The 27701-nt window shown below is 45.3% G+C and overlaps 1 protein-coding gene across 7 annotated transcripts in view; it reads right to left on the bottom strand.

Moving 5' to 3' along the window:
* The window catches only part of Fam193a (family with sequence similarity 193 member A), a 128856-nt gene that overhangs the window by 1314 nt on the left and 99841 nt on the right, over positions 1-27701 (bottom strand). For 4 of the 7 annotated variants that reach the window (XM_048784047.1, XM_015481892.2, XM_048784048.1 and 1 more), the window contains 7 exons: positions 27277-27549; positions 25291-25573; positions 24414-24597; positions 23230-23460; positions 20521-21391; positions 9280-9361; positions 731-1520 (listed from right to left, as the gene is read on the bottom strand). In XM_048784047.1, coding sequence (XP_048640004.1) covers positions 1427-1520; positions 9280-9361; positions 20521-21391; positions 23230-23460; positions 24414-24597; positions 25291-25573; positions 27277-27549 — 2018 coding nt within the window. In that variant the 3' untranslated portion in view covers positions 731-1426. Of the gene's footprint in view, positions 1-23; positions 218-730; positions 3890-9279; positions 9362-20520; positions 21392-23229; positions 23461-24413; positions 24598-25290; positions 25574-27276; positions 27550-27701 lie in introns of those variants that run through there. The other 3 variants (XR_007340948.1, XR_007340949.1, XM_015481893.2) reach the window with 3 other exon arrangements.

The raw sequence follows: 27701 nt of genomic DNA, 5'->3' as shown, positions 1-27701 counted from the left end.
CTCCCTCTGGGCTGTCAAGTCACCTTGGCGCAGGAGATTTGTAGCCAGCTCCTGGCTTTGTTGACCACAGCAGCCCTGCCTTGGCCTGCCTCTCCCAGCCCTCTGACCTCCAGATGCCAAGAGATTGGGAGACGAGGGAGCTAAGCAGTGCTCTAGGAGGATATGGACGTTAGACAGCAACCAGGTGGCAGCTCCATGTGGGTGTTCTGCAAATTGCCTAAAGAGATCTCAGAAGAAAGGGACAAGCTGGGATTCCTTTTTTCATTTTAAATACTACTCACTTTGTTATCAATGTATATACCCAGTCGAATATAATTTATCTTTTTAGTCTAGATCACAACCTTTCCAAAGTGTAGATGGGAACCTGCCTAAAGGCCACACGTGACCCTGCCCTGCTGACCCTCTGCTCTGTGCTGCAGGGGCCTCTGATCTCAATGAAGCTGCTGAGGGCTAATCCAACACGCCCTTGTCCCTCAGGTGAACTGCTGAGCCTCCCACCCAGTCTTGTGGCTTCTTGGCATGTCCACGTGAAGCTGTGATGATCCAGTGGTTGTGTCTCCTGCTGACTGCTCTGTCCTGGTGCTTGGGCCAGCCCAGCACATGGAGGTCCATGAGGGCACCAGGAGCCCTAAGCTGACATCAGCCCTGGCTCCCGGGGAGACACATCACCCACTTGTCGCTTCCCACCACGTCCACCCCCCCCCCCAAAGCAGAAAGCAACCAGACTGGGTCTCCTGCTGTACTAATGTATTCCATCTTTCAAAAAGAAAGACATGATTTTAATATTACTTAACAATATGTTAAAAAGTAGCCAGGCAGGCCTCCGTGTCAGTACGGTCGCACGCTCTAGAACAGACGTGATGGTGTGAGTACTGGGTGGATTTCTTGTTTTTACCGTTCTCATTCTGCAAGGGGTCTTACACAAGCTGGCTACGAGTCAGGGGATCAAACACAAACAGTGCAACGTGTACACTTGGAAACAGTAGATCATGAAGAACGGAGGCCTGCCCGCCCAGCCCGCCTTGATGGGACGCAGGGCACATGGGAGCTGAGGGATGGCGACACCCAGCGGGACAGACATCAGGATGGGCGCGATGCAGAGGCAACGGAGCACGCGTATGCTGCACTCATCTCTGGCCATGGCCCACACCTCTGAGGCCGCGGTGGTGGGAGGAACTGGCAGGAACTACTGTTCCAATCCGACTGCACAGAGCTACAATCAAAGAAGTCTCACTCACAGACTACACGCACACGAGCTACAACGCGGGTCGAGCAGCAAGTTCTCGGTCTGGATCTCAGGCTGCGGCGCCCCACCCTGCCCTGCCCTGGGTGGACACGGCAGCTCTGGGGGGCCGGCGAGGGGCTCAGCTCTTGAGGTGGCACAGCCTGGCCTCCTCCCGCGTGTCCCTCTCCATGTGGTCTTTGTTCAGTGGGCAGCAAAAGTGGCTTTTTTCAAGCTAAAGTTGGACCAGTTGATGGATAGTCTCTGTCGGGTCTGTCTAGCGGAGTCCAAGCAGAACCTGCAAAGACAAGAGGCTGATGAAGGAGGCAGCCCCCACCCAGGCTGGGGCCTGGCCAACCTTGTCAGCCCCAATCTTGCCAGAAACTCACTGGAGGTGGGTGTGAGTCAGGGAGTGGGATCTGAAGCCCAGGACTCCCTCCTTGCCCTGGAGAATGGGAGGCAGGGGCCCCATTTTCAGGACACTGACCACATGGCCTGTGTGGTCTCTGGTCCTTTTTGTTTTCCACCTCATGCTCCAGGAACAACCAGGGTTCCTTCAGAAAGCAGCTGGCTCCACATGGGGGAAGGCAGAGGCAGCACTGTTAAGGGATACAGGCCTCCTTCAGCTTCCTCACGGGAAGGTGCTCACTGGCTCATCTAAGAACAGCTGCCATTGGCTAGCACCCTGTCCTTCTTGATGTGGCTATGGCAAGGATAAGGACAAAGGGCTGGGAGGGTCACTACTTCCTTAATCCAAAGGCTACTACTTCAGATACAGCTTCCTGGGGAGCAGGTGACAGTTTGGCAGCAGCTGGGCAGGGTGGGAGTGGGGTTTGCAACCGTGCTCCTCAGACAAGACTGGCAGGGCTGATGGGAGGATGACGGGACTGGAAGATGTCTTGAGGCAGGACTCCAGGGTGGCAATTCTGGCACTGGTTGGCAGGGAGCGGGCTGTGTTAACACATGCCCTGCAGGCTCTCGTGTGTGGCCTAAGCTCCCCATGAGGACAGGAAAGAAGCCACCAGCTAGCTCCATATCTCAGTCCTTGTAGCTGGGCAGGCAAGGGGACAGCCACAGCTATCCATAGCTGGGAGGGCAGATGGAAGCAGCTCTGCCTGAGCCTTGCCCACATGAACTGCTGGGAAGGGCTCCACGGCAAGCCTGAGGCCACAGCTATCAAGGATTGTCGGGGTTGACCCATGTGTTCTGTGACAGGCCAGCAGTCGTGACAAGTGCACACCCTCCACAACAGCCCAACAGCAGTGGGCAGCAAGTGAGCACAGATGAACACCAGCAAAGTTCTATTCACACACAGAGTGAAGTTGTGCTTCGTATAATTTTCATGTGTCACAAAATTTTCATGTGGGGCTGGGGCTGGCACATAACCTAAACTAAGGACAATGCTGGGATCTCTGCCTGTCTTAACTTACTCAGGAATTCACACTGTCACGAGGACTCATGACAGCGAGACAGGGTTACAGCACTCTACCCTGCACTCCTGTCTCAGAGGACATGTCCCCTGCACAGACTCAGGCCAGCCTCTAGGCTCACTGTGCTCTGGTCCATAAACATTGCATACTAAACAGCTTTTGAGAAAGTCTATACTTGGCCTCATTTCCCAGGCAGCAAGAGCCAACTTCGTATTAAATGAAGTAAAGAACATTTTCTTTTGTTTAAAACCCTTGTGTAATTTTGCAGTTCTCATCATTCCAACTCTAACTTAGGTAGCAGATCTGAAAGTGAAACAGGAGAATGGTGGTGGTGTCTCTCATTCAATGGACAAATGGAATTTGCTTAAATTGTGGTTCAATCATTTAACCGTAGACATTTGTGTGTCCCCAACTGTGTGCTGCTGGCCAGTGGTCTCTGCCTAGGTAGAGGGAAAGCTGAGGTCTACTAGGGAAGGGTGGTGCCATCTCTCAGAATCCAAGAATCCTTCTCCCTGGCCACAGCAGGTCAAGCCTTGTGTATGTGATGTAAACTTCTAAACTTTCTGGAAACTTCTACTTCTGCTTCTACTGTCTCCTTCAAATGGCAAGTGCTTCCAGATCGTCTCCATTAGTGTGACACCCCCACCCCCCGCCATTCTGTTCTCTACATAGCAATTAGAATACTCAAAAAAAGAAATCACATCCCGGTTCAAAGCAAATCAATGAAAAACCCTAATCTAAGCCACACCAAGGCTTCCAATGGGTATCTAAATTCTGCGCAGTAAACCCAAGCTGTTCCCCAAGGACCCTGGGCCCGGTGAGACCAGACTGTACTGCCTCCCCATCAGGCCTGCATCAACTCTAGACTGCATGCCGGTACCAGGCACAAAAAATAGGCACACAAGGTCACTAGGATGCAGCGTGACCCAAGTGACTGCCCCCAGTGCTGGCAACCCCAGTGCCCTGCTGCCCTCTCCCAGGGGTGCAGTCACTGTTCTGGCATTTGTGTGATTAGCCTCTCTCATAGCAGCTTGGTCGTGAGGGTTTGTGAGCTTCTAGAGATGGGAACGTCCTGGGTGGATGTCTTCTTAGTGCCTCTTCCACTCAGCACACTCTGTGAACTTCCTCCATGAGCCTGCCCGTTCTGTTGCTGGATGATGCTGCTGCTCAGCTTGCTCTTGTGCTTCCTGGGGTGCGAGTCCAGGAGCCCCTTGAGGTGTAGAAGCTGTGGAGCTGCCTGTTGGGTCACGTGGGACATACACTTCAGTTTCACCAGATTCTGCCCTTTTTTTTTTGTTTTGTACGGGGCCTGAACTCAGGGGCACTTTAGCACTAAGCCACATCCTCAAGCCTCCTTTTTGCATTTTATTTAGAGACAGGGTCTCACTGAGTTGCTGAGGCTGGCTCTGAACTTGCAATCCTCCTACTTCAGCCTCCTGAACTGCTGGGATTACTGCCGTGCACCACTGTGCCTGGCTGTCCAACTCTTTTCCCAAGTGATTTACTTAGTTTATACTCCTGGGAGCAGAGTAAGGATTTGCATGGCTCCAGGCTGCCCTCCCCCAGCCCCCCACCAGAGATGGAGGCCACTCGCTGGCTACAGTGATGAGGTCACAGCACTTTCCTGGACAGGATGAGACATCCCTGTGCTTGCCTGACTGCATGTATGCTCTGGGAGCCTATTGGTTTCCAACGGGTTTGTCTTTTTTCTCTGTTCTATAATGTTTATACTTCCTGATACCATTCCTTGTGATGTGCTACAGACACTTTAAGGCGACTCCTCAGCCTTTAAGTAGTATAATTTATCAGTGCTGGGGACTGAACCTCAGATTTGCACAATGCAAAGCACATGCTCTACCATTGGGCTACAACCCGAGCCACTTCACATTCCATTCCATTTTGAGACAGGGTCTCACTTTGTCACCTAGGCTGACCTCAAACTCTTGGGTTCAAGCAGTTCTCCTGCCTCAGCTTCCTGAGTGGCTGGGCCTACAGGAACATACCACTGTGGTATTCTATGGTTTGTGTTTTTAAGAAATGTTTCCCTACTCTGAGATCAGAAATATATTCACCTTTATTTTCTCAATTACAAATTAAGAGGTTTGCCTTTTTCTTTTCTTTTTTTTTTTGGTGCTGCTGATCAAACCTAAGTCATCGCACATTCTAAGCACTCGATCTACTACTACTGAGCTACATCCCAGTCAAAAGGTTTGCTTTTGACATTTAAAATTTTAAACCATCCAGAGTTGACCTGAGCACGGTGTGGGGTAGGGTTCCAATCTCTTGTTTTTCCCATTTGGGTAACTAACTACCATCTATGAATATTCCTTCATTTCCACAGCAACCTATTTTCACAGGGATGTTTCAAGGCTCCATATTCCCTATCAATTTTATCACTATTTTAAAAGCCAAGACTTTCTAAGTCTTTACGCTCTGCAGGAAAAGTGGTCTTTCTTGTCCCTATTCTATTCCTCCATTTTTTTGGGGGGGGATAAAATGAAACACATATAGAAGGGTAAACAAAACAAATACATAATAAAGAATAAGTACAAAACAAACACTGTGCATCAAAGAGCCCCCACAAACACTGCCAGCAGCCAGGGGATGTTCCCCAATGCCTTTGTAGGCCACAGCCTACCTTCCTCACTCAGAAGTAATCATTCTGACTTTTTATGGTCATAACTTCCTTTCTTTTCTTTATAGTTTTAACACACATGTATGCACCTCTGAACAAGATACTTCATAATAAAATCTACTGTGGTATGATTTATGTGCAATAAAAAAACTGCATAGTACAGAGCTGATAAATGCTAACAAATATATCCATTATTTCTACAAAACTCTCATATTCCCTACCCTCCTGCTTTGTCTAGGCTAGTAACAATGTTGTCTGTTACTGGGTGAAACTGTATTTTCTGGAATTCCACACCAATGGAACCTCATAGCATGCCTTCTGTCACACAGCAAGCTGGTCTGGATACACCTCCCTATTTGCCTTCATGTGGCACTAGCAGTGGCTCCTACTCATTGCTGAGTGTTCTACTGGGAAATGCACCAGGCACCCATCCTCCTTCTGAAAGATGTTTGGGCTGGTCCCAGTTTTTGGTTATTATAAATAAAGTGTGACCAAGGCTGTGTGTGGGCATAGGCCTATGGTCCTCTCAGGCAGATACCCCCGAGAGAGGAGGTAGGTAAAGCGGACATACCTGCAATCCAGCTACTCAGTGTGCTGGAGCTGCACAGCAGTAGGTGCACAGGCCACTTAGGTGGTAGCTCCATTTTGCTTCTCTTTGTTGCTATGCAGCATTCTACTGTGTGACTATCACAATTTCTTCTTTTAACAAGTTCCACAAAACTATGCTTGTATCTACAGACTGGAAACTCAATAGCTTTACAGAAACTTTTCCTGTCTTTGAAAACGATCTGTGGTTTAGGTCTTTATTATTTTTCAGTAAAGTTCCAGGCTTCTGTGCACAAGTCCCATACAACTTTTGTTAGCTTTATTCATGGGTCCTGCAGAGATGGTGGTGTTATTATAAATGCTGTCTTTTTTTGTAGCTGCATCTTCTACTTATTAATGGCATAGAGAATACCAAATAACTTCTGTGCTTCTCCTACACAGCCAGCCCCAGCTGTATGTTCTTTTTTGCATGTACTATGCAGACAACTAGAGCAACTATAAGAGAGTTTTATTTCTTCCTTTCCACTTCTCAGTCTTCAATTTCTTTTCCTGTCTTACTGTGCTGGCCAGGAATTCAAGTAGTAATAAGAGAGCATCTTTGTTCTGCACATGCTTCCACATTCTTTCCCTTTAGGAAACTACTGCATACAGGTTTCTTTTTCTTCTCTTTTAGCAAATCACTTACTCAAGTTAGTCTGTTACCTTTCTATTTAATATTGCAGCTCTATTGCTAGCTTTCTATTTTTTATTTTCCATGTTAATTACAAACGGGTGCTGAAATTTTGTCAAATGCCTTTTCTGAATCTATTAAACAGCTCTCCTTGAATATATCAATGTAGCAAATAGTGAATGGGTGTTTGAATATGAAACTCCCTCTGCACTCCTGGGCTAAGCCCAACTGACCGTGGCACACTGTTTTAGAAAACACACTGTTGGATTTGGAATGAGAGTATTTTCCTTAGGATTTCTGTAATCATTATTCACAAGTTAGACAAACCTATAAATTTTCTTTTTTGTTCCCTGGTATTATTTTTTGGCAGATTTTGTACTGAAATTTTACTTGCCACATAAAACAAAGTAGGGCACATTCTCTTGTAGGTGTGCTCTGCTTAATTCTCAGGTAGTTTGTTTCAGAGACTGGCTGATCTGTTCTTTGAAAGTATGCACATATTCCCTACCTTCTTTTCTGCCGGAAAGATTTGCAGTTGAAGGTTTCATCTCCTCAGAAATTCCTGGTTCATGATTTTAATACTTTTCTTGGGCTGATGTTGTATATTAAGTATTTTTGGTTAGACTTACTTAGTTTCAACCTCTTTTTCGTATTTTCTAAACATTTCAATGCCTTCTGGGTATATTGTTTTTGGTACTGGGGATTGAACTCAGGGGCNGGTACTAGGGATGGAACTCAGAGTACTTTACCAGTGAGATACATCCCCAGTCCTTCAAACTTGTGATCTTCCTGCCTCAGCCTCCCAAATAGCTGGGATTATAGGTATATATCACTGTGTTTAGCTCTACTTTATTCTTGATTTTAACCATTATATTTCTCTTGTTTTTCCCAAGTCTGGGGTGTCTGTTTATGAATGAAGTCATGCATGATTTTAATGCACAAGAATCTTGCAGGCTACCTTGGGAAAACTTCCCTCTGAGGTTCTTCCTATATCCAAAATGTAGCCCTACTCCATCCCTTGCTCCCCAAACCCAGCCCCAGGGTAAACCACCTTCCCTGCCACTTGAATTGCAACCATGTATTTAAAAAAAAATTTTTAGTTGTAAATGGACATAATATCTTTTTTTTTTTTTTTAAATGTGGTGCTGAGGATCAAAGCCAATACCTCATGCATGTGAGGCAACCACAGGCCTGTTTGCTTGTTTTTTTTGGGGACAGGGTCTTGCTGTTACCCAGGATGATACTGAACTTGTAGGCTCAACTGATCCTCCTGCATTAGCCACCACACCTGGCTTTCAGCCATACCTTCAGTTCCTATCTCTGTTCCCAGGTGCTCTTGCCCAATACTCAGGGCACAGAGGTTTAGTAATAGAAAACCCAGGCCAAAGCCTCCCCAGAACCTTTGCCCACAAAACCTCAGCTTAGGTCTTGCCTGCTTCTGTGGGAGCAGGTGGAGAGAGGTAGTTTCTCTAAAACTTTTGTTTGTTCTAAGATAAAAATGCCTCCAGGAGTGGAGGAACTTTGGATTAGGCAAAGGGGAGGGATTATGGGAGTAGAAAAGATGATGGAATGAGATGAACATCATCATCCTAGGTACATGTTTTTTTTTTTTTCAAAGATGTTAAAGAAGGGAGACTGCTTGCTGACTTTGAATCCAATACCCTTGCCAACCTATTTTATTAATTCAAATAATCTATCAATGGTTTCTTTTGGGTTCTGTACAAACAATCCTATTATGTGACAATAATGCCACTTTCTTCCTTCTCTTACCCCTTTGCTTCTTTTCAGACATTTACAAATGAGAGTTGGCATCTCCAACCTGAAAGGACGCTTTTGCTCTCTTGCTGTCACACACGACACTTCCTGAAGGCCTTTCCCTCCTTCATGGACCTTTTCTTCTCATTTGTTAAGTTTTTATAATGAATGGATGTTTAGTTTAGTGAATGCTTTTCTCCATCTGCTAATATGTATACTAAATTATACAAAAGTTAGATGTAACTTCCAGAAGTATTTATAATTCTCCAATATTTTAGGAATGAGTTAATCAATTTTTTTTTAAATATTTATTTATTTATTTATTTTCTCGGCAGACACAACATCTTTGTTTGTATGTGGTGCTGAGGATCGAACCCGGGCCGCACGCATGCCAGGCGAGCGTGCTACCGCTTGAGCCACATCCCCAGCCCGAGTTAATCAATTTTTGCATTGCATACTCCTTCTTTGTATTACTTGTGTATAATTCCAAAGAAAATATAAAGTGCTTTAAAATAAATTTTTTGTTCCCATAGTTCTCATAGTAGATAAAACATTACTGATAGACTGCCATCAAAAAAACAGCCAATATCTAAAATATTACTTTTCTCCTTAAATGTAGGACACATGAGTGCATTCAACCATTAAGGATCACCTGGAAGGCATTCATAAATGCAGGTGACACCCCTGCCCAAACACTCCCAGTCAGATGCAGCAGGTCTTGGGAGGGACCTGGGTTCCTGTGTGCCACTGATGGTCCAGGCCCACCATAAGAACTACCACCACCAACCAGACTCTGAACAGCTATGGGAGGGGAGAAGTGAACAGGTGTGTGAAGTTGGGCCGAGTGTGTAAGCAAGTGCTGGGGGCATGGGCAAGACACAGGCCGGTGCTGCTGGCTTGCAGATGAAATTCATCTAGCACCATGGAAAGGCCAGGGGAGGGTCAGGAGAAGAGAGGAAACAAAACAAGCTCGGCATCCACAGGGCTACCTTTGTTTTAAACATTCAGTCCTAACATTTACCTTTTAAAATATTCCACTTCCCTCTCGGTCTCATCCATATCCACACTGTCCAGGTCGATATCTTTAGGCAGAAAGACATCATCTGCAAAATGGAAGAGAAAATGCACATCATCTCACAACAGCGGCCATTCCACCAGGAAGAGCCAACCATCGGCATTACATAATTTAAACATCTTCACAAATGGTAACAAATTCTTCTAAAAGGAGCAAAGGCCAAAGGAGGGAAGATCTCTGTGCTTGTGAACATCCAGGTCCATTCATGTGTTTGCTGAGCAAAGCAACTGCTGCTTCAGGTCACATTAGCTGGAACCCAGACAACCCAGATGTCTGGTCATTAAATGACAGCCAGTCCTCCAGGCGCCCTTTAGAGTTCCCCAGAAACCGCTGCCAGAGAGCTCAGGAGTGGTCCTAAGTCTCTGCTGGAGGTGAGGAGAAAGGGAGGGTGCAGCTGTCGACAGAAGCTGCCCAGGTGGTAGGCCCAGGGCAAGGAAAGCACAGTCCCTTGCTTGTGCCCTTGACAGACAGAAGACCCACACATCCCCCCTAGGAAGGAGCTCTCCAAGACTTGTGCCTCACACACACCAAAACTTCCCTGAGAGCAAAAGGCACAGGTGCCTTTTATTCTGTAGTTGAGTACCCACTTTTAAAAACAGAGGATTCAGGTTCACTCAAATTTTCTACATTCTCAGCCACATTGAGAACCTCAAGGCTCTCTCCTGCTGGCCCACTAGTCTCATTTGTTCTTGAGAACCCCCAGGCCCTGCTGAAGTTGCTGGAGTGAACATGTGTGGCACATGGATGGCATCAGCCCCGTCAATGCAAATGCAGAGGACAGAGACACCCTACATTTGTTAAAATAAAAATCTCTATTCCCAGCAGACCCCCATGGAGACCCAGTTTCTTCCTGTCGATGGAGCATTTCCACAGTGGTGTAGCAGAGGCATGTCTTGCTTGCCTTATAGCAGCTGCCATCTTGGTGGTGCATAGCTGAGTGGGTGCCCTCACATCCATCAGCTCAAAGAATGTCACAAGTGTCTCTATGAGCACAGGCAGGACCAGAATCCCTCAGCCCTTTACAAGACAATATCTAGGACCCTAGTCTTCCTCCTGTTTCTCCCCACTACCTCAACCACACCCCTGTAGGTTTGAATAACTGGCTAGAGGCAGATGAGCCCCAAACCTCAACCCCTACTTGGGACCTCATTCCACCAGGTTGAGCACCAACAGGAGCAGGACTGTACCCCACAGGGCCTGCTGAGAGTGCTCCTTTTCCAAATGTCTGATTGTGGAGACATGACTTAAACATGACTCTTCCCCTCCACATGCCTTTCTCCATGCTCACAGTCCTCCTAGTCAGTGGGACTGTGGCACCTCCCCCCCTCCAGCCTAGCCGTAGCCTGCCACTCATGCTTCTGCACAACTCCCACCACAACCCCACGTGGCAGTCCAGCTCCCAGTCAGAAGCATTCCTCCTCCACTGCCCAGATATACTGGAGTCAATGATGTGGCATGGTGCACTCTCCGACCCCAACCTCCACAGCCACTGCCCTGCACTCTCCTCAATGCAGGGCCACTGTCAGCTCCCTCCAGGCCATGTTTCACTTTTTATGAAGAGGATGAGGCTAGGGTGGTGACACTGTCATCACATTAAATGATATATGTGAAAAAGCCTGGAGCAGATCAGATGCTCACTCTTTAAACAAAATATGGTTATTTTAAAAATATTAAGTACAAGAAGTTTATGACCAGACATCTGGTTATGTCGACTCCAGAAAATCACATGCCTTGTCCTGGTGATATAGGAGGAAGAGTAAAAATAAGCAGAAAGGCAATTTGGGCCCCTTCAAGGTCAGGTCTCTGTGCAGCAGGGTTGAGAAACTATAGACACAAGCTAGGCCTCATCCTATGTAAGCAGAAAAGCTAACTGATAATTGGGTCCCATTAGCTGGAACCCAAACAACCCAGATGTCTGGTCTGTTGCCTAATGCCCAGATCCCCTCCAACAAGGCACCAACAATTAGGTAGCCTGATTAGAACAAAGGGTACATGAAGAGCTCTTGGACACTGACTGCTTTAGCCAAGAATGGGTTTGGGGTTAACTTCCTGAACTCCACAGACTCATATAAACCCCTAGATAACAGAAACCTGTTGGCAAGCCTTTCTTGGGACCCCTCCCCTTCTTTCTTCCTGTTACTTTGTTTTCACCCTTCCACTATTTGTGTCTGTGGATTTCATTCTTTGAATCTGAGAGACAAAGAACCCACCCAACCCCAAGCTCCATGCTACAGTGGTCCTCCCTGCACCTGCCAGCTCATTTTACATCCTTGAAGGCACAAAGCTGGCCCTATTACACTCTGGAGGAAGAGCAACAAGTCTGGGGAGAAGCAACCTCTAGGAATCTCAACTCAGAAGGAGGGGAAAAGAATGAAGTTTGAGCCAGGAGTGATGGTGCACACTTATAATCCCAGCAAGTTTGATAACAACCTGGGCAATTTGGCGAGCTCCTGTCTCAAAATAAAAAATAGCTCAGAATGCAACCCAGTGGTACAACAACCCTGGGTTCAGCCCCCAGAAGCATACACACACACTACTCAGAGGAAATGCAGCCAACAGAGAGGCTGCTCCAGGCCTGAGACTGGATTGTGAGATTCAAACAGCAGGGGAAAAAAAAAAAAAAAAGGCAGAAGAAAACTGGCCATTCATCCAGGAGACAGATGCAGGAGAAAGAGGGTGGGCAGCAGCCTTTACAGGTGTGAAGAAGGTGAGACTTCACAGCACTCTATGGACAGCTCTATGAGGTAGGTTAGTCAGCCATGAATAGGTGGGTAGAGTGCCTGCCTACCATGTGTGAGGCACTGGATTCAATTCTCAGCACTGCATATAAATAAATAAAATAAAGGTCCACTGACAACTAAAAAATTATTAAAAAAAATTCATGAGTCATAGCTGGGTGCATCAATGCACGCCTGTTATCGTATCAGCTTAGAAGGCTGCAGCAGGGGGATTGCAAGTTCAAGTCCAGCCCCAGCAACTTAACAAGACCCTAAGCAACTTTTTGAGACACTGTCTCAAAATTTAAAAATAAATAAGTAAAAACATGTGTGATGCAGCTCACTGGTAAAGTGCCCCTGGGTTCAATCCCTAGTACAAAAAGAAACAAAAAAAAAAAAAAAAAAATCCATGAGTTATAAAACCAGAACCTCAGGAAACTTAAACTTATCAAATATCAAAACAGGCAATCACTATAAGAATGAGAAGCTGGGTGCATGGGTGCATGCCTGTAATTCCAGTGGCTCAGGAGGCTGAGACTGGAAGATTGCGAGTTCAAAGCCAGCCCCAGCAAGGGCTAGCCAACTAAAAACTAAGCCAACTCAGTGAAATCCTGTCTTTAAAGAAAATACAAAATAGGGCTAGGGATGTAGCCCATGGTCAAGAGCCCATGAGCTCAATTTGTGGTCCAAAAAAAAAAAAAAAGAGAGAGAGAGAACCAGAATGTCCAACCTTCCCCAACCAGTAGATAATTATAATCTTTTCAGGGAATTTTTACTTAAAATCATGGGGAACCTCATTAAAGCAGAGGAGCTTCAGGAAAATGGGGCCTGGAATTTCAGAACCTCCCCAGCCAGAGTTAATTACAGTCCTTAAAGGGACTTAAGGGAGCTATTGTTTCCAGACCACATCTGATGGCATTATCTCCAATGACCAGGTCACCAAGATCCTTCCTTATCGCCAAATAAGTCACCACCACCCAACCACCCCTTGTGATGATGACATCAACACCCATACAGAGAAAGTTTGCTGCTGAGAGATATTTAAAGGGTAATAAACTGTTGGGGGTGGTGGCTAAGAAATTGAGGCAAGAACAAGGGGACTTAAAACCCTAGTCCTCACTTTGTCGGGATCATGTTGGCCTCCCAGAGGTGATCTGTTTGGTCTGTCCTGAAAATCTGTACTCTCCAGATTTCCTAGTAAACTCTTGCTTGTAACTCTATGCAACTCACATGAGATTCTTTTTTTTTTTTTTAATTTTTAGTTGTAATTGGACACAACATCTTTATTTTATTTTTATGTGGTGCTGAGGATCAAACTCAGGGCCTCGCATATGCTAGGTGAGCGCTCTACCGCTGAGCCACAATCTCAGCCCCTCACATGAGATTCTTCTGGCAAGATCTCAAGGACCACAGCTGAGAATCCCAGTGACCACTTGGGCTCTGTGGGTATCTCACTCCGGGAAGTGGGTGCAGAGGGAGACTGGGCGGTATGCCTGCTGGGAGTGTTGTCACCACAGTGCTGTCCTGATCAGAAATCATCATCAGGGGCTGGGGATGTGGCTCAAGTGGTAGTGCGCTTGCCTGGCGTGCGTGCAGCCCGGGTTCGATCCTCAGCACCACATACAAACAAAGATGTTGTGTCCGCCGAAAACTAAAAAATAAATATTAAAATTATCTCTCTGTCTCTCTCTCTCTGTCTCTCTCTCTCTCAAAAAAAAAATCATCATCAATCTATAACGTCTTGGTGTGAGTAAACTGTGAAGCAATTTTAACTGGATTCAGTATGAGAAAGACTGTTTACAATAACACTACTGTATTAAAAAGCAAGTGTAACTCAAAAATTTTAAATCCAAGAAAGCTGTGTGTTCACTGTCAAGGACAGGCAAGAGTTAACTTCCCCAGAGTTCGGGGAATTCTGGGGCCCCACTAGAGGCGAAGTGCCCAAGGATGTGCTTCACTTACCCAGAGGAGGGGAATGCCCAGCAGAAAGCCTGAGGAGTATTATCACATTTAACTGTGTGCTTAAGCAGAAATAATGGAAACAGGGAAAATAAAAAGCAGAAAGAGAAGGGACAGGAAAGAACAAAGTAAGAAGAATGGAATTAGCTTTCTGGCTGCTATGGAAGCAATGACTGGGTGTTAAAGGATCCCAAAATGCCACCATGGTGGGCTATGAGAAGGCGTGCAGGGAACCCAGGTGCTCAAGACACAGGGTAGGTATGAAGAACTCTGCCACCAAACCCTGCTGAAGTTTCCTCCTTCAGAGCCAGTGCTGGGCAAGGGGCCTAGTGGGCAGGGTTTGAATCGTGGGAGCAGAGCTTCACCAGTGGATTCAGTACTCCTAGCATGAGTTTGCTCTTGGGGGACTGATCACTCACCTGGAACATGGTTGTTATAAAGAAAGCCATCCCTCATGTTCTTTCTCTTTGGGACTTGCCTGCTTGCTCTACTTTCTATCTTGTGGTGAAGCGACAAAAGGCCCAGTACCTGCTGGATCCTGGAATTCCCAGCTTCAAGAATTGACAGCCAAAACCAACCTTTTTTCTTTTTTTTTAAATGGTATGGGGGATTGAGCCCAGGGGCGCTTTTCCACCGAGTTATAACCCCAAACCCTTTATTTTTTAATTTTGAGATGGGGTCTTGCTAAGTTGCCTAGGTTAGCCTCAAAATTTCGACCCTCCTGCCTCAGCCTCCTGAATAGCTGGTTTTACAAGTATGTGCCACCATGCCCAGCTAATAACCCTCTTTTCTTAATAAAGGATCCTGTCTCAGATGTTCTGATATAGCAATAGAGATAGACCAAGACAAATACACTAGTATAAAACCACAATTTGTCTTAAATACCAAAATTTTAAAAATGAGAATGCAAAGAAAACATATCACATTAAAAAAGAAAAGCAGGTACTAGATACAGAGAATAATTATAATAGTGACAGGGCTGAAACCAATCATATAGTCATATCAATAAATATAACTGGCCTTAATTTATTCACCAAATAAAAGATTTTCTGTTGGGCTCACAATAAAACGCACAGCTCTGCTGCATACAGGAGAATGACTTGAAACCAATGTACTGAGAAAGATCATAACAAAGGGACTAAGACAAAGCTGCCTGTCAGGTAAATGGGAACCAGAAAGAGTGGGGGCAACAACTGCAATTTTTAAGCAGCAGTCAAGTTAAAACCACAAAACACATCTAGAGGAGTACACTTCTTAAAAAGTACAAGCCACTACTGGGCTGGGGCTGGGGCTCAGTGGCAGAGCACTTGCCTTGCACATATGAGGCCCTGGATTCAGTCCTCAGCACCACATAAAAATAAATAAATAAAATAAAGGTATTATGTCCATCTACAACTGGGAGAAAAAAAAAAGTACAAGCTGCTATTTTAGAATATGTAACTGTCAGGAATATGCTCCAATAGCGCAGAACCACCTTCATATAGGAAGCTACATGAGATGCATTAATAGCAAGTATGGAAGACAGGGCACAGGGCAGAAGGCCTACACATTACACAGGTGTACACTGAATTTTACACCATGAGACAGAAAGTGCACTTTTACCTCAAGCTCACGGGGCACATTTTCAAAGCCAACACTAGGTGCAACAATTTGCATCTCAGGTGTGCCCTCAGGCTGACGCTATTATTGAGAGATGGTAAAAACTTTAGGAGGAAGTTAGGTCACTGGGGTGTGCCCTTGAGAGGGACTGGGACATCTGTCTTTTTGCCTCCTGGCTGCCCTGAAGTGAACAGGCCTCCTCTGCAAGGTGCTCCTCTTAAGGTGCTGCCTCACCACAGGTCCTAGCTGGAGGCTAGCCAACTGAAATCAGGCTAAGCCCAGCTGAGCCAAAATAAACCTTTCCTTTTAAAATGCTGGTCACCTCAGGCACTTTGTTACAACAATGGAGGGCTGATACACTAGCTCACACAGAAAATATCAGTAAATTTCATGAAGCAGAATTATTATGAACACCGCCACTCTGATCACAATGCAAAAAACCCAACATGGTTCTCCCTCCTGAAACATAAAAGTTGGCTGCTACACTACAGGTGAAAGGTAAAAAGTTGCATGGAGATCACAGGATTTCTTTCTTTTATTATGGTGTTGGGTACTGAACCCAAGTGGTGCTTTAACAATCAGACACATCCCTACCCCTTTTTTAAAATCAATCAATCAATTAATAAATACCAGGGATTAAACTCAGGGGCACTTAATCACTGAGCCATATCCCCAGCCCTTTAAAAAAATTATTAATTTTTAATAATAAATATAAATTATTAATTACACAAATGGAGCAGACAAAACTTCCCATTTCTCTGGTTGTACCTGACACGTCCCAGTCCTTTTTTAAAAAATATTTTTTAGTTGTAGATGGACACAATATCTTTTTTAAAAAAATACTTATTTGGGCTGGGGATGTGGCTCAAGCGGTAGCGCGCTCGCCTGGCATGCGTGCGGCCCGGGTTCGATCCTCAGCACCACATACAAACAAAGATGTTGTGTCCGCCGAAAACTGAGAAATAAATATTAAAAATTAAAAAAAAAATATTTATTTATGTTTTTTTTTGTTTTAGTTTGTTTTTATGTGATGCCGAGGATCAGGATCGAACCCAGTGCGCCTCATGCATGCTAAGTGAGCACTCTACCACTGAGCCACCAGCCCAGCCCCATGGACATAATATCTTTATTTATTCATTTATTTTTATGTGATGCTGAGGATTAAACCCAGTGCCTCACATGTGTGAGGCAAGCACTCTACTACTGAGATACAACCCAAGAGCCACCTTTTATATATTTTATTTAGAGATAGGGTCTTACCGAGTTGCTCATGGCCTCACTAAGTTGTTGAGGCTGGCTTTAAACTTGCAATTCTCCTGCCTCAGCCTCCTGAGCCTCTGGGATTACAGGCATGTGCCACTGCACTTGCCTTTATCTTTTATTTTGAGGGAGGACCTTACTAAGTTGCTGAGGCTGGCCTCAGACTTGCCATCCTGCTATAACCTCCCCAGTTTCAGGGATCATAGGTATACACCACCATGCCCAGTAGAAATCATAGAATTTCTAAAACTGAAAACTAATGGAAAAATTATAACTATATATACAAAAATCAAAACTACTGGATATATTTGAAGCAACGATTAGAGGAAAATTCCAAAAGCCAATCCACCTTTATCAATAAAAATAGGGGAAATGAAAACTAATTAAATTTCTAAATCAAAAAGTTAGAAATAAGTTTGGGCATGGTGGTGCGAACTGGGAAGCTGAGGGAGGAGGGTTGCAAGTTTTTGGCCAACCTGGGCAAATTAGTGAAATTCTGTCTGAAAATAAAATGGAAAGGGCCAGGATGTGTAGCTTAGTGGTAGAGATACCCTGAATTCAATTAAAAAACAAACAAACAAAATACACCAAGAGAAAGAATAAAGTAAAATGAAAGAGAGTTCATGGAGCAAATAGAATAGAGTTAATGAGGTAGAGAAAAAAGGTAAAACTAATTAACAAGAGTATGATAAAAAACAACAACAACAACAACAACAACAAATCACTAACTTAGGCCAAACAGGAAGACAGCACAGATGGAGAAAATAAGGAATGATGAGGACAAACAACAATGAGAAGATATTTAAAGTAAGTAATAATTCTAGTTTGTAGACATCTCTGCAAACACATTTAAAAATTAAGGTGAAAAGGAAAACTTACTATGAGAAGGCAGTTCTCCCAAAATTAACTTCAATATATGAAGAAATATGAGAACATTTTCCATGAGGAGAGAAAAAATTACCAAGAAACCACCTCACCAAAAAAATAAGAAAAACAAAACCCACCAGGCCCAAGGGACTACAAAGGAGAATTCTATCAAACATCTAGACATTTTCAATATAGCAGGAATTATTCTACAACAAAGTTTACTAATTCTTTTTTTGAAGCAAGTATAATATTGATACCCAAAGTTGATTTAAGCAGTACACACACACCCCAAAAAAATTAGAAAAAAGGAAGTCACTGAGTCCTGTCTCTCACGAATTAAAGTAACAGCAAATAGAACTCCGAAATCAAAGAATAAAATTCGCCACAAGTGAGCTTTATTCCAGGAATCTGAGAGCAATGCAACGTAAGCAGATTTAGTAGAAATACACAGCACATGAATAGGCCTCAGAAGAAAAGTCATGATTATCTTCAGGGACTCTAGAATACCACTGATAAAACTCAACACCCATTCCTCACAAACACATGCAAGCAATGGAGGAGGCATTGGATATTTTCCCAGCATGATAAAATATATAAACCTTAGTCCTAGGGCCAGTAACTTAACATTCATGTGGAAACTCCTACAATCAGGAAAAGTGCAGCTAAACACAAGAAAGCATATAAAGAAAGATTGGAAAAGGAGAAGAAGAGATTTCTTGACCCAGATACACAACACACCTGGAAACCCCCAGAAAGCCAGCAATAATACCCAAATCGTGAAACAGGTGGCTGAAGTAGAGGATGTGGCGTTAACAGAGTCGACAGCTGTCACACACACCATAACCAGCTGGGCAGCACTCTCCAGCAGAGATCTGATTCTAGCCACATTAAAGAAATCAAAAAGAAACAGATGAAATTAATTTTAGTAATTATTTAATAAAATAATTACCAAAATTAATTAAAATTAAAGGAGAGAAGAGCCCACGCAACATTTATAATACACAAAGCCTCTAACACACTCATTCAATGCAATACTGGCACAGAGCTAAACAGGCAGAGAATAGCAAGTGCAGAAACAGAGCCCAGTATACAAAGAAACTGCTCGAGTCTCGAGTGCAGTACTAACTTCTCAGTAACTGGTGATGAGACAAGTGGTTCACTAACAATTTGGAAAAAGGTAAAACAGTTCCATCCTCACACCATACACAAGATCTAAATGGGCCTGGGGATGTGGGGAGGAACCACTCAATCACTAGCAGGAAACATGGGCACATTTTTCTTTAACCCTGGATTAGGGTATGACTTTCTACCAGTCATTCAAACTCCAAAGGCAATTAAAGATTAATAATAATGCTGACTATGTAAGAGCGAAAAAGGAAATTTCCATATGGCTGAAAAACATTAAGAAAGTCAGAAGACAACATATGAATTTGGAGAAAACATCTGTAGCATATTCCCTAGTTAAAAGGACAATATCCCTAATACATAAAGAATTCTTAAAAACAGAATAAACAAGGCAAGCACAGTGGTGCACACCTGTAATCCCCACTATTCTGAAGTCTGAGGCAGGAGGATCCCAAGATCAAGGCCAGCCTGGGCAATTTTGCAAGATCCTGTCTCAATATTTTAAAAAAGAAGTTGGAGATGTAGTTCAGTGCTTGCCTAGCATGACTGAGGTCCTGGATTCAATCCCTAGTGTCACAAGCAAAATGAAACAAAAGCCTGGCCAGGAGTGGTGGCACACTACTGGACCTACAGGAGATGCTGCTCAGAGGACAGCTTTTGCACAGCATGAGCAACACCCAGGATTCCATCACCAGTACCACCAAAAATAAATAAGTAAATAACTCATACTCTGTTGGCCAGATTGTGGCAAATTTACTCAGATGCTGCTGGGTAGGACTGACTGGAGGTTTGGGGTAGAACTTGGAGGTGACTTAGCAAAACTACCTACGCACTTACCTTTTGATCCAGCAGTATCTCTCCCAAGAAATTACTGTGAAGACACACTTCCAAACAACTTGAAAGCAGACACACACAACAGTGTTCACTGTAGCACTGTTTATAATTTCAAAGTACTGGCAGCAACCTTAATTGCTGCACATAGGGCAACAGTTGAATAAAGTGCAGACATTTAAAATATAAATATTATGCAGCTGTAAGAATGAGGAAAATCTCTAGGAACTGATTTGGAATGTTTCTCAGAATACATTAAATTTATAAAAAAGGAGAAAAAGCAAAAGCAGGTGAAGTCTACAGTTTTCACAATGGCAAGAGCAGGCAATTCTGCAAGTTCTTCATGTGTGTTCTAGGGCTGGGCAAATCAGTAGGTGTGCGGTGGACAGTGGGACTTGGGCTCTCACCTCAGAGGGGCTGCTACCAACACAGCAAGGGCAAAGGCAAAAGAGCACCCCTGGACTCCCAGTTCATAGCACAGACCCTAGCTTATTGGTCGCACAGGGGAAACATCAACCTGACTATGGAAAGGTCCCCCATATGCAGATCCAACCACCACACATCAAAAATATTCAGAAAAAATCTGCATACTCTTAATAGCTTTTTGATAAGTCTAAAAGTGTTTCAAAATAACAAAAATATGATAGCCATGACTATGGGACCCTCACTGTTGGTGAAAAAGTCACAAAAGGCACATAGTCAAGGACAGGCAAGAGCATCCCACCCACCAGGGTGACTATCACAGAGGCCCAGTGCCTGCCTCACGTGACTGTCTCACAAAGAACAGTAACCACCCACAGGCTAGAAACACTCCCCGTTTTGTATTTACCAATTGAACTGCTGGCTCGCTCTCCTTTCTTCTTCTTACTTTTCTTGTTCTTGCCCTTTGGCTGGGGAGAATCTGCCAGTATGAGCCGCCCGTTTTGCTGATGTTGGCTGGGAGATGGGGGCTCCTGGGGGGCTGGGCTTGACTTCTCCTCCTTGATGTGGTTTAGCTGCTTTTTGTTATTGTTATTACTATTAACTTTTCTCTCTTCTCTTTTCTGCTCTGAGAGGGAAGTGAGTTCAACCACTTTAGCCTTTGCCTCAGTCTGGGCCCGGGGCTTGGGCTGACCCTCTGTGGCTTTGGGGGGCTCTGTGGGCTTCCTTGCTGGCTCGCTACTGGCCTTACTGGTCTGCTTTAGCTTCTGTTTCCCATTTCCTTCTTTATGGTGATGCATCATGTCCAAGAAAAAAGCTAATGGCTCATGCTGCTTCCCATTGACCTCCCTAGGGAGGAGGAGTTTGGAGTCTGTGGCTTCAACAGGGTCTGCAGCATCACTATCCGCTCCCAGCCCTGGCCTGGGCTCTGAGTGGTTCACATGTGTTGAAGGGGAGAGAGACGAGGTTTCTGGTTCTTCGGATTGCTCTACTGAGCCATTGTGAATATTTTCAGAGTTAGGGACAGACTCTGTCACTGCCTGGAAGTTTCTAGCAAGCATGTCCAGTTTGGGACAGTCTTTACTTGGCCTCTCCTTCTTCTTCTTCTTTACAGTTCTTAGCTTCTGAAGCTCTTGAAGCCGCTGAAATTCTTCCTTGAAATGATGCTCCTCCTCCTCCTCTTCTTCCTCCTCCTCCTCCTCCCGCCGCCTCTGCTCCTCCTGGTGGTGCAGATGCTCCCGTGCCCTGGCCTCAGCTTCCAGGCGTGCCTTCTCCTCCAGCTATTGATGCAAAAGAAAAGAAACAGGTGGCTTAAGACCATTGTAAGAATCTAAAAACTGATGATAAGTACAGAAAACTGAAGAGTTTAAGAAATGAATCACATAGTGGAACATAAACTTTGGAAGAGGCAATAAGAAGTCAGAAACTTAAAATACCTAATTCCAATCATTTTGCCCTAAAGAATGGTTAGATTTTATGTATCTACCAAGGAATATGCTTACTTTTACAGGAGGGGTATGGGGTTGGGGTGGGCTAACATAAGCTGCTTTATAGCCTCTGGCTGAGTCTGGGAGACTGGCTGCTCCTTGCATGTGCTGCCCAGCCAGAGGGTGGTGAAGCTTGGTACACGGAGGGTCAACAGCAGTGACTGTCTGCCATGCAGACTGGGCTCTCAACAAGCTCCTCTGCCTGTGGGTGCTGATGCTGATCCATTCATCAGCATCAACCGGACAGTGCAAAAAGTGCCAAAAAACTAGAAGCTTTTTCCCACACTGGCAGATAAACCAAAGTACCAATATATTTTTATGAGTGTGAAAGAACAAATGGCTTTCAGAAATATTCAATGTTACATGGCAAATAAGGCATCAGTTTTGCTCTGCAACTGGAGAGGAAATTAACCAATATGAGCATGATGCAGATCTGGATCCAGGCTGCCTGTGAGGTCCGAGACAGGAGCCTGGGGTGGAGAGAATACCTACAAAGCACTGCGAGGTCTCCAAGGCCACTGACCACTCTGGATAGAGAACCTACCTTGCTGTCCCTGAGTAGGCTCAGCAAATTTAGATCTTCTGAGCCGAGCCCAGCCCAGCACAGGCCCCCCAAGTCCCTGATTAGCCCTCAAAGTCAGGTGGTCCTCCTTTTCAGGACTGTGTGGCTTATCTGCCTACTGAAAAATCACCTCAGAATCATGCATAATGAGGCTAAAAGCGGCAACACAGCCCAACTTCTGGTCCATGATGCCATTGTTCTCATGTCTTTGACCACCCTGAAGGCAGGAACCTTGCTCTGCTTCCCAAGTTAACTGTCCTACTGCCAGAACCTTCATTCATAGATTCCCCTCTATGCAGCCAACATCTGCCTGCTTGTGTCTGGCTCTTGGAACCAGATGTTGTTCAGGAGTCGAAACAAGGAGGCTTTTTGGAATTGCTCTGGTACATGGGCTCCTTAGACCTTCTAAGAGAATTTTTATGTCACGGAAGGGGTTGGTAAATAATAGATTCATTCCCATAGCCTCTGAATGCTTGTTTGCCTGACAGGCTACATGCCAGTCTATTCACAGCCCTATCACTGGATAAGCAGACATCTGTTTCTTGTGACACCACATGCCCTCTGGTGAGGGTTGCTCTTCTTTCCTCTTTGTCAGCCAGGGCTTTCCACCAACCTGGTCGCCTCACTCTTACCCTCTTTATGTCAAGGCCATGTTGTGGCCCAAATCTGGAATGCACAGTGGGTAGGACCTGTGTCTGGAAGGTAAGAGTCCCCCATCATATCTCAAAGGCACTTCATGCACCTACAGGGGTCTTCTTTATTCTCCACCCCAGAGAGACCCTTCTTGTCTAACTCCTTGGAAAAGAAGATGCCCACAGTGCTGCAGGGTCTGCTGCTATCCCATGGAGGCTAGCACAGGACCCAAAGGCTTATATGAGTTCTACTACAAACCCATGACACAAAAAGGAAGTGGTTTCCGGAAAACACACACAAAGTAAGATTTTAACCATCGCTCAGTCCAGGTCACTGGAGAAAGACAGGGGCTCTCAAGCCAAAGGGCTGGGGCGTCAATAAGCTCCCAGCCTGGCCCTCCTGGGCGCAGCACTCTTGTACCCGGAGACGCACTTGCCTTTCTCTGCTTATGCCTCGCACGCTTGGCTGCCCGAGTACTGCTTACTGGCTTGGTCTCTGAGCTGTTTATAAACTGTAACAAATCCTCTACCCTTCGATGGTCAACAACACTTTCTCGTTCCGAGATCTGATCCATTTTTTTAGGTTGCTCTTCTTTCCTCTTGGTCAGCCGCAAACGAAGCTTTTCCCGCATTTCTGCATAATTTCTACTTGTTGGAGCAGCGGGAGGCTAGGACACATAATGGCACAATCACATTAAGCCACAGTTCCAATTTAACAAATCTCAAAACATCTCCCAAAATAACCTCTTCTTAAAAAAATTACTTAACTAGTGCATGCTCTTGTGAAAAACAAGGAAATAAGATGGCAGAAGAACCAAGTATCACTAACCTAAAAATTATTTTTGGCACCTTCTCTTCAAGTTTTATATGTTTGTGAAAATCTGGTAAAATACACACACAATTTTTTTAAACCAAAAAGAAACAATTACACATACTGATTAATCTGTTTTTTTATTTAGTACAATGTGTCTACCCTTTCATATCAATAAATCTGTCTGCAGTATCTTTCCATCTGCTTGCAGGTTTCTTTCCCAGGGCTGAAAAAGGAAAAACATTGCTCCCTGGTCCTTCTGCCAAGCCTCTTATTGTTAAAAGTAATTATGCACACATTTTAGGAAATTCAGACAGAACTAAAGCAGAAAACTACTACTACATGCACCTGCATTTCCCACAGCCCATCCTGTAAGAAGCAGGGCTAGTATTTGCTGGTAGGAACAATATTATTGGCCTGAAAAATGTCCAAGCAAGCAGGTGTATCAACACCCTTAGTGTCATTTGTTCCACGAGAGGACTTGACTGTGCACACAGCACAATTCTCCTATGTGCACTTGTAGCTTGGTGAGCAATTCCCCACTGATTGTAGTCAAGGATCTCCCCCTACTTCACTGACTACTTAAAAAAAAAATCACAAATATAAAAATGCAGTGATAAAACCTCGTTTCTTTAAAATTTTACAACATGGCAGTGGAAGTGCTGCTTCAGGCTTGGTTTTAACTGCTATAGTTATAGCTCTGCACACAGCACGACCATGCTCCAGGTTCAACCTAGCGTGGCAGTCCTACAGAAGAGTCTTCAGGCCATGCCATTCTCATGTCAGCACATGCTGACTGTGCACACTCACCCCGCCGTGTCCGAAGAACTCACAGTAGCAGCAGTCACAGTACTTGCCCTCCTTTTGATTGGTTGATGTTGAGGTGCTGGAGCTATGCTCAGAGCAGCTGTCCTCCTCTGCACTCTCGTCCCCATCATCCTGCTGTGGGTCATAGACACCGTTCTCGCAGCGGTGCCCTTCACAGTCAGGGTCACTGCAGAAATGCACACACCTTATTAGCCAGCAGCTCACCCTGGAGGCACTGACTCAGCACTGCTCCTCAAGACCCCCTGCTGCTCTGCCCATTTCAGACAGAGGCAGTGGAGAGCAGTCACTGCCACACACAGTCAGCAAAGACAGTGCGGCCACAGGACCTGGTTGTCCAGGCAGGAGGCACAGCATGCAGCTGTCATTCGTGGTGCTAGTAAGGTGCCCCTGAACAACTCCTTCTACTATCCTGACTGTTGCTGCTACCACTGCTTCCTCACTAGGGGGTGTGGGGGGCTTCAAACAGGCTAATTTGAAGGTAACAGACGTGGTCTTTTATTAAAAACAAAAAACAAAACAAAAAAAACCTCTGTGGAGTATGGTCTCTGCTGCACTATAAATGCTGTACAAGTTCTTCTGATTCTATCCAGGTAACAAATACGCCTTAAAAACAAACGAGTATTACACCCATGATGTTACCAGTAGCCAGAGGTCCACAGCAGCTAGGACCTCTATTCTTCCCTCTGAAAAACTAGAGGCTGAGATGGGAGCCCCCTCTCTGTGGCCTTTACTGGGGAGGTCCCCCTGCACTCCATTTGCATTTTATGGGACTTATCAACAATGAGGCCCCAGGGCACAGCACCCTGTCTCCAAAGTGCCCTCAGTCCTCCCCACTGGGGCCTGGGAATCCGCAGCTCACCTGCAGACACTGGGAGGGGCGCTGACGGAGCCATCTGTGGTGGTGGGCGGGGGTGCCATGGGGGCAGGGCAGAAGGTCTTACGCGTGTCCACAAACCCAGGAGCTGTGGTTGCAGTTTTGGGGAATGATGGGGCTGCAAGATTTGCAAGGTGAGGTGTGGAGGCTGGGGAGATCGAGGCAGGAGAGAGGGCTGGAATCGGGGCCAGGCCTGTGGGGCTGTTCCTCGGGGCAGCAGGTGCTGAGTGTCTGTGGTCCTCCTTGTTGAGGCCATGAAAGACATCACCTGCACACAGAGAGGCGAGAGAGGCTGCCGAGGGCTGAGGAAACACAGATTGTTCGTGTTTCCTACAATTACATTTCCTTCATCAATGTTTTATTGTAAAAATGTTCAGACCTAGAGAAAATTTGAAGGAATAGTACAAAGAATACCTGTTCATCCTTTGTCATATTTACTTTATTTCTCCATATACACACCTGTTTTTGGCCTGAACTCTGGAGTACATAGTACCTGGCCTCATGCCTGACTGCAGGCTCCTAGGTCCCCAGTGGGCCTGTTGCCAGCCACAGACATCCAGCACCAGCACAGAGCTGCCACCCAATGTGCACCCAGTCTGTGCTCAGGCTTCCAACACCCCAGGACCTTCAGCCCCAATGCCCCCTTGCCCCCCAGCACCTTATGAACTTCTTTCCTTTTACAACATGGGAATTTTTTTTTTAAGTTGTAGAAGGGCACATTTATTTATTTTTATGTGGTGCTGAGGATTGAACCCAGTGCCTCATATGTGCAAGGCAAGCACCCCACCACTGAGCTACAACCCCAGCCCCACAACATAGGCATCTTTGAGAGGCCATGACAATCTGAATCGTCTTGTCTTGTTAGAGTCAAGTGAAATGGTCTGGGCATGAATCTTGCAAAATGAACTGGTTCCTCAATGTTTTCACAGCAACAGGAAGCACCCAAGGTCTACGGCTCTGCACCTGTCAAGCAGGGCTGACAGCTTCCTTCAGAAGGATCCCCTATTCCTGGCTGTAATGGGTCAATCCCTGGGGGTGCTCCTTTTGGAAAGTAGAAATGTTGTATTTCCCGAACTGGCATTCCTCATTTAAATATCCCCTGAACGCTGACTTCAATCAGCTGCTACGCTACTGGCTTCAGAGTGGTGACTTTCTGCTTCTATCCTTCGTACACACTGAATGGTAATGTGCTTCTGTTAAAAAAGCATTTTCCCTCTAAATGACTGGGTCTACCATCCCTATGGAGGCCTTTCTCTGCATGCTAGAATCCAACACACCTTTCCTCTGCCTCCCTTTAAAAAAAAAAAAAAATTTTTTTTAAAGATGTCGATGGACCTTTATTTTATTCATGTATTTATATGCGGTGCTCAGAATCAAACCCAATGCCTTACACATGCTAAGCAAGCGCTCTACCATTGAGCCAAAACTCCAGCCCCGTGCCTCCCACTTTTAATAAGCTGGTCTATTGTTATTGTTTTAATGATCACACTGTCTTAACTTTCGTTGATGAGGCCCTCTCAAGTCAGCTCCTGTGTCCCTTTGACATTTGTCCAGGGTCTCTGGTAACTTCCTGGCTTTCAGGCCCCTTTTTACTGATGGCAAGTGGATTTATCTGAGTAACAGGAGGCTGGGTGACAGGCAGCCCTGTCAATTTGCACCTGTTCTCTTCTGCTTGGCATTTTCCTAAAGCAGCTTCCAAGGAATCTGTCACACACTCAGAAAGCAATGACCTCTTCCCATCATGAACAGTAAGTGTTGAGAAAGGAGGTAAGATACAGTGCAGAGAAGCCCAGGGCATTCAGAGTGACAGCTGAAATTCCAATCAAAACCTGAGGTCAGAGCTTTGTGCACGAACATTTTTGTGTGTTCATTACATCTGTGCCTCTGGCTAAGCCATGTAAAAGACAATGCGCAGATGGAAGAAGCAAATAAGTCAAGTGGCTCTGGGTCCCAAGGGCTATGGGGCCTTACCTATCGATGGGGGTCTCTTGGACGACACCTTGAACTGGCTGTTGCTTGACTGCACCGTGGTGGCTGTGCAGGACACAGAGGATGTGGCGGAGGAGGTGGCCATGACAACTTTGTTTGCTTCCATAAAAGCATCTTGGAAATTGTACAAACATTTCTTTTTTGCAGCACTTTTTTTCTCTTTACTATCCGAAACTGCAGGTGCCTCGTTGCTAGATGGAGGTGGAAGGGTTCCAGGGCTTGCTTCTGAGAGTGCTGGCCCTAATATGTCACTCCCTTCAGAGAAGAATGGGAAAATTAAAGCTTCTAAGAGAAACAGCATCTTAGTGAAACCCTAACGGGCATGCTGAGGACTGAGCACTTGAGACTGGGGCTGCCACTGAAGTCATGACTCCTTTGGGGTGATGCTAGTCAACCAGCCTTTATTC

This window comes from Marmota marmota, unplaced genomic scaffold (assembly GCF_001458135.2).
Source record: "Marmota marmota marmota unplaced genomic scaffold, marMar, whole genome shotgun sequence".
Classification (NCBI taxonomy): domain Eukaryota; kingdom Metazoa; phylum Chordata; class Mammalia; order Rodentia; family Sciuridae; genus Marmota; species Marmota marmota.
This window is presented reverse-complemented; position numbering and strand designations above follow the sequence as displayed.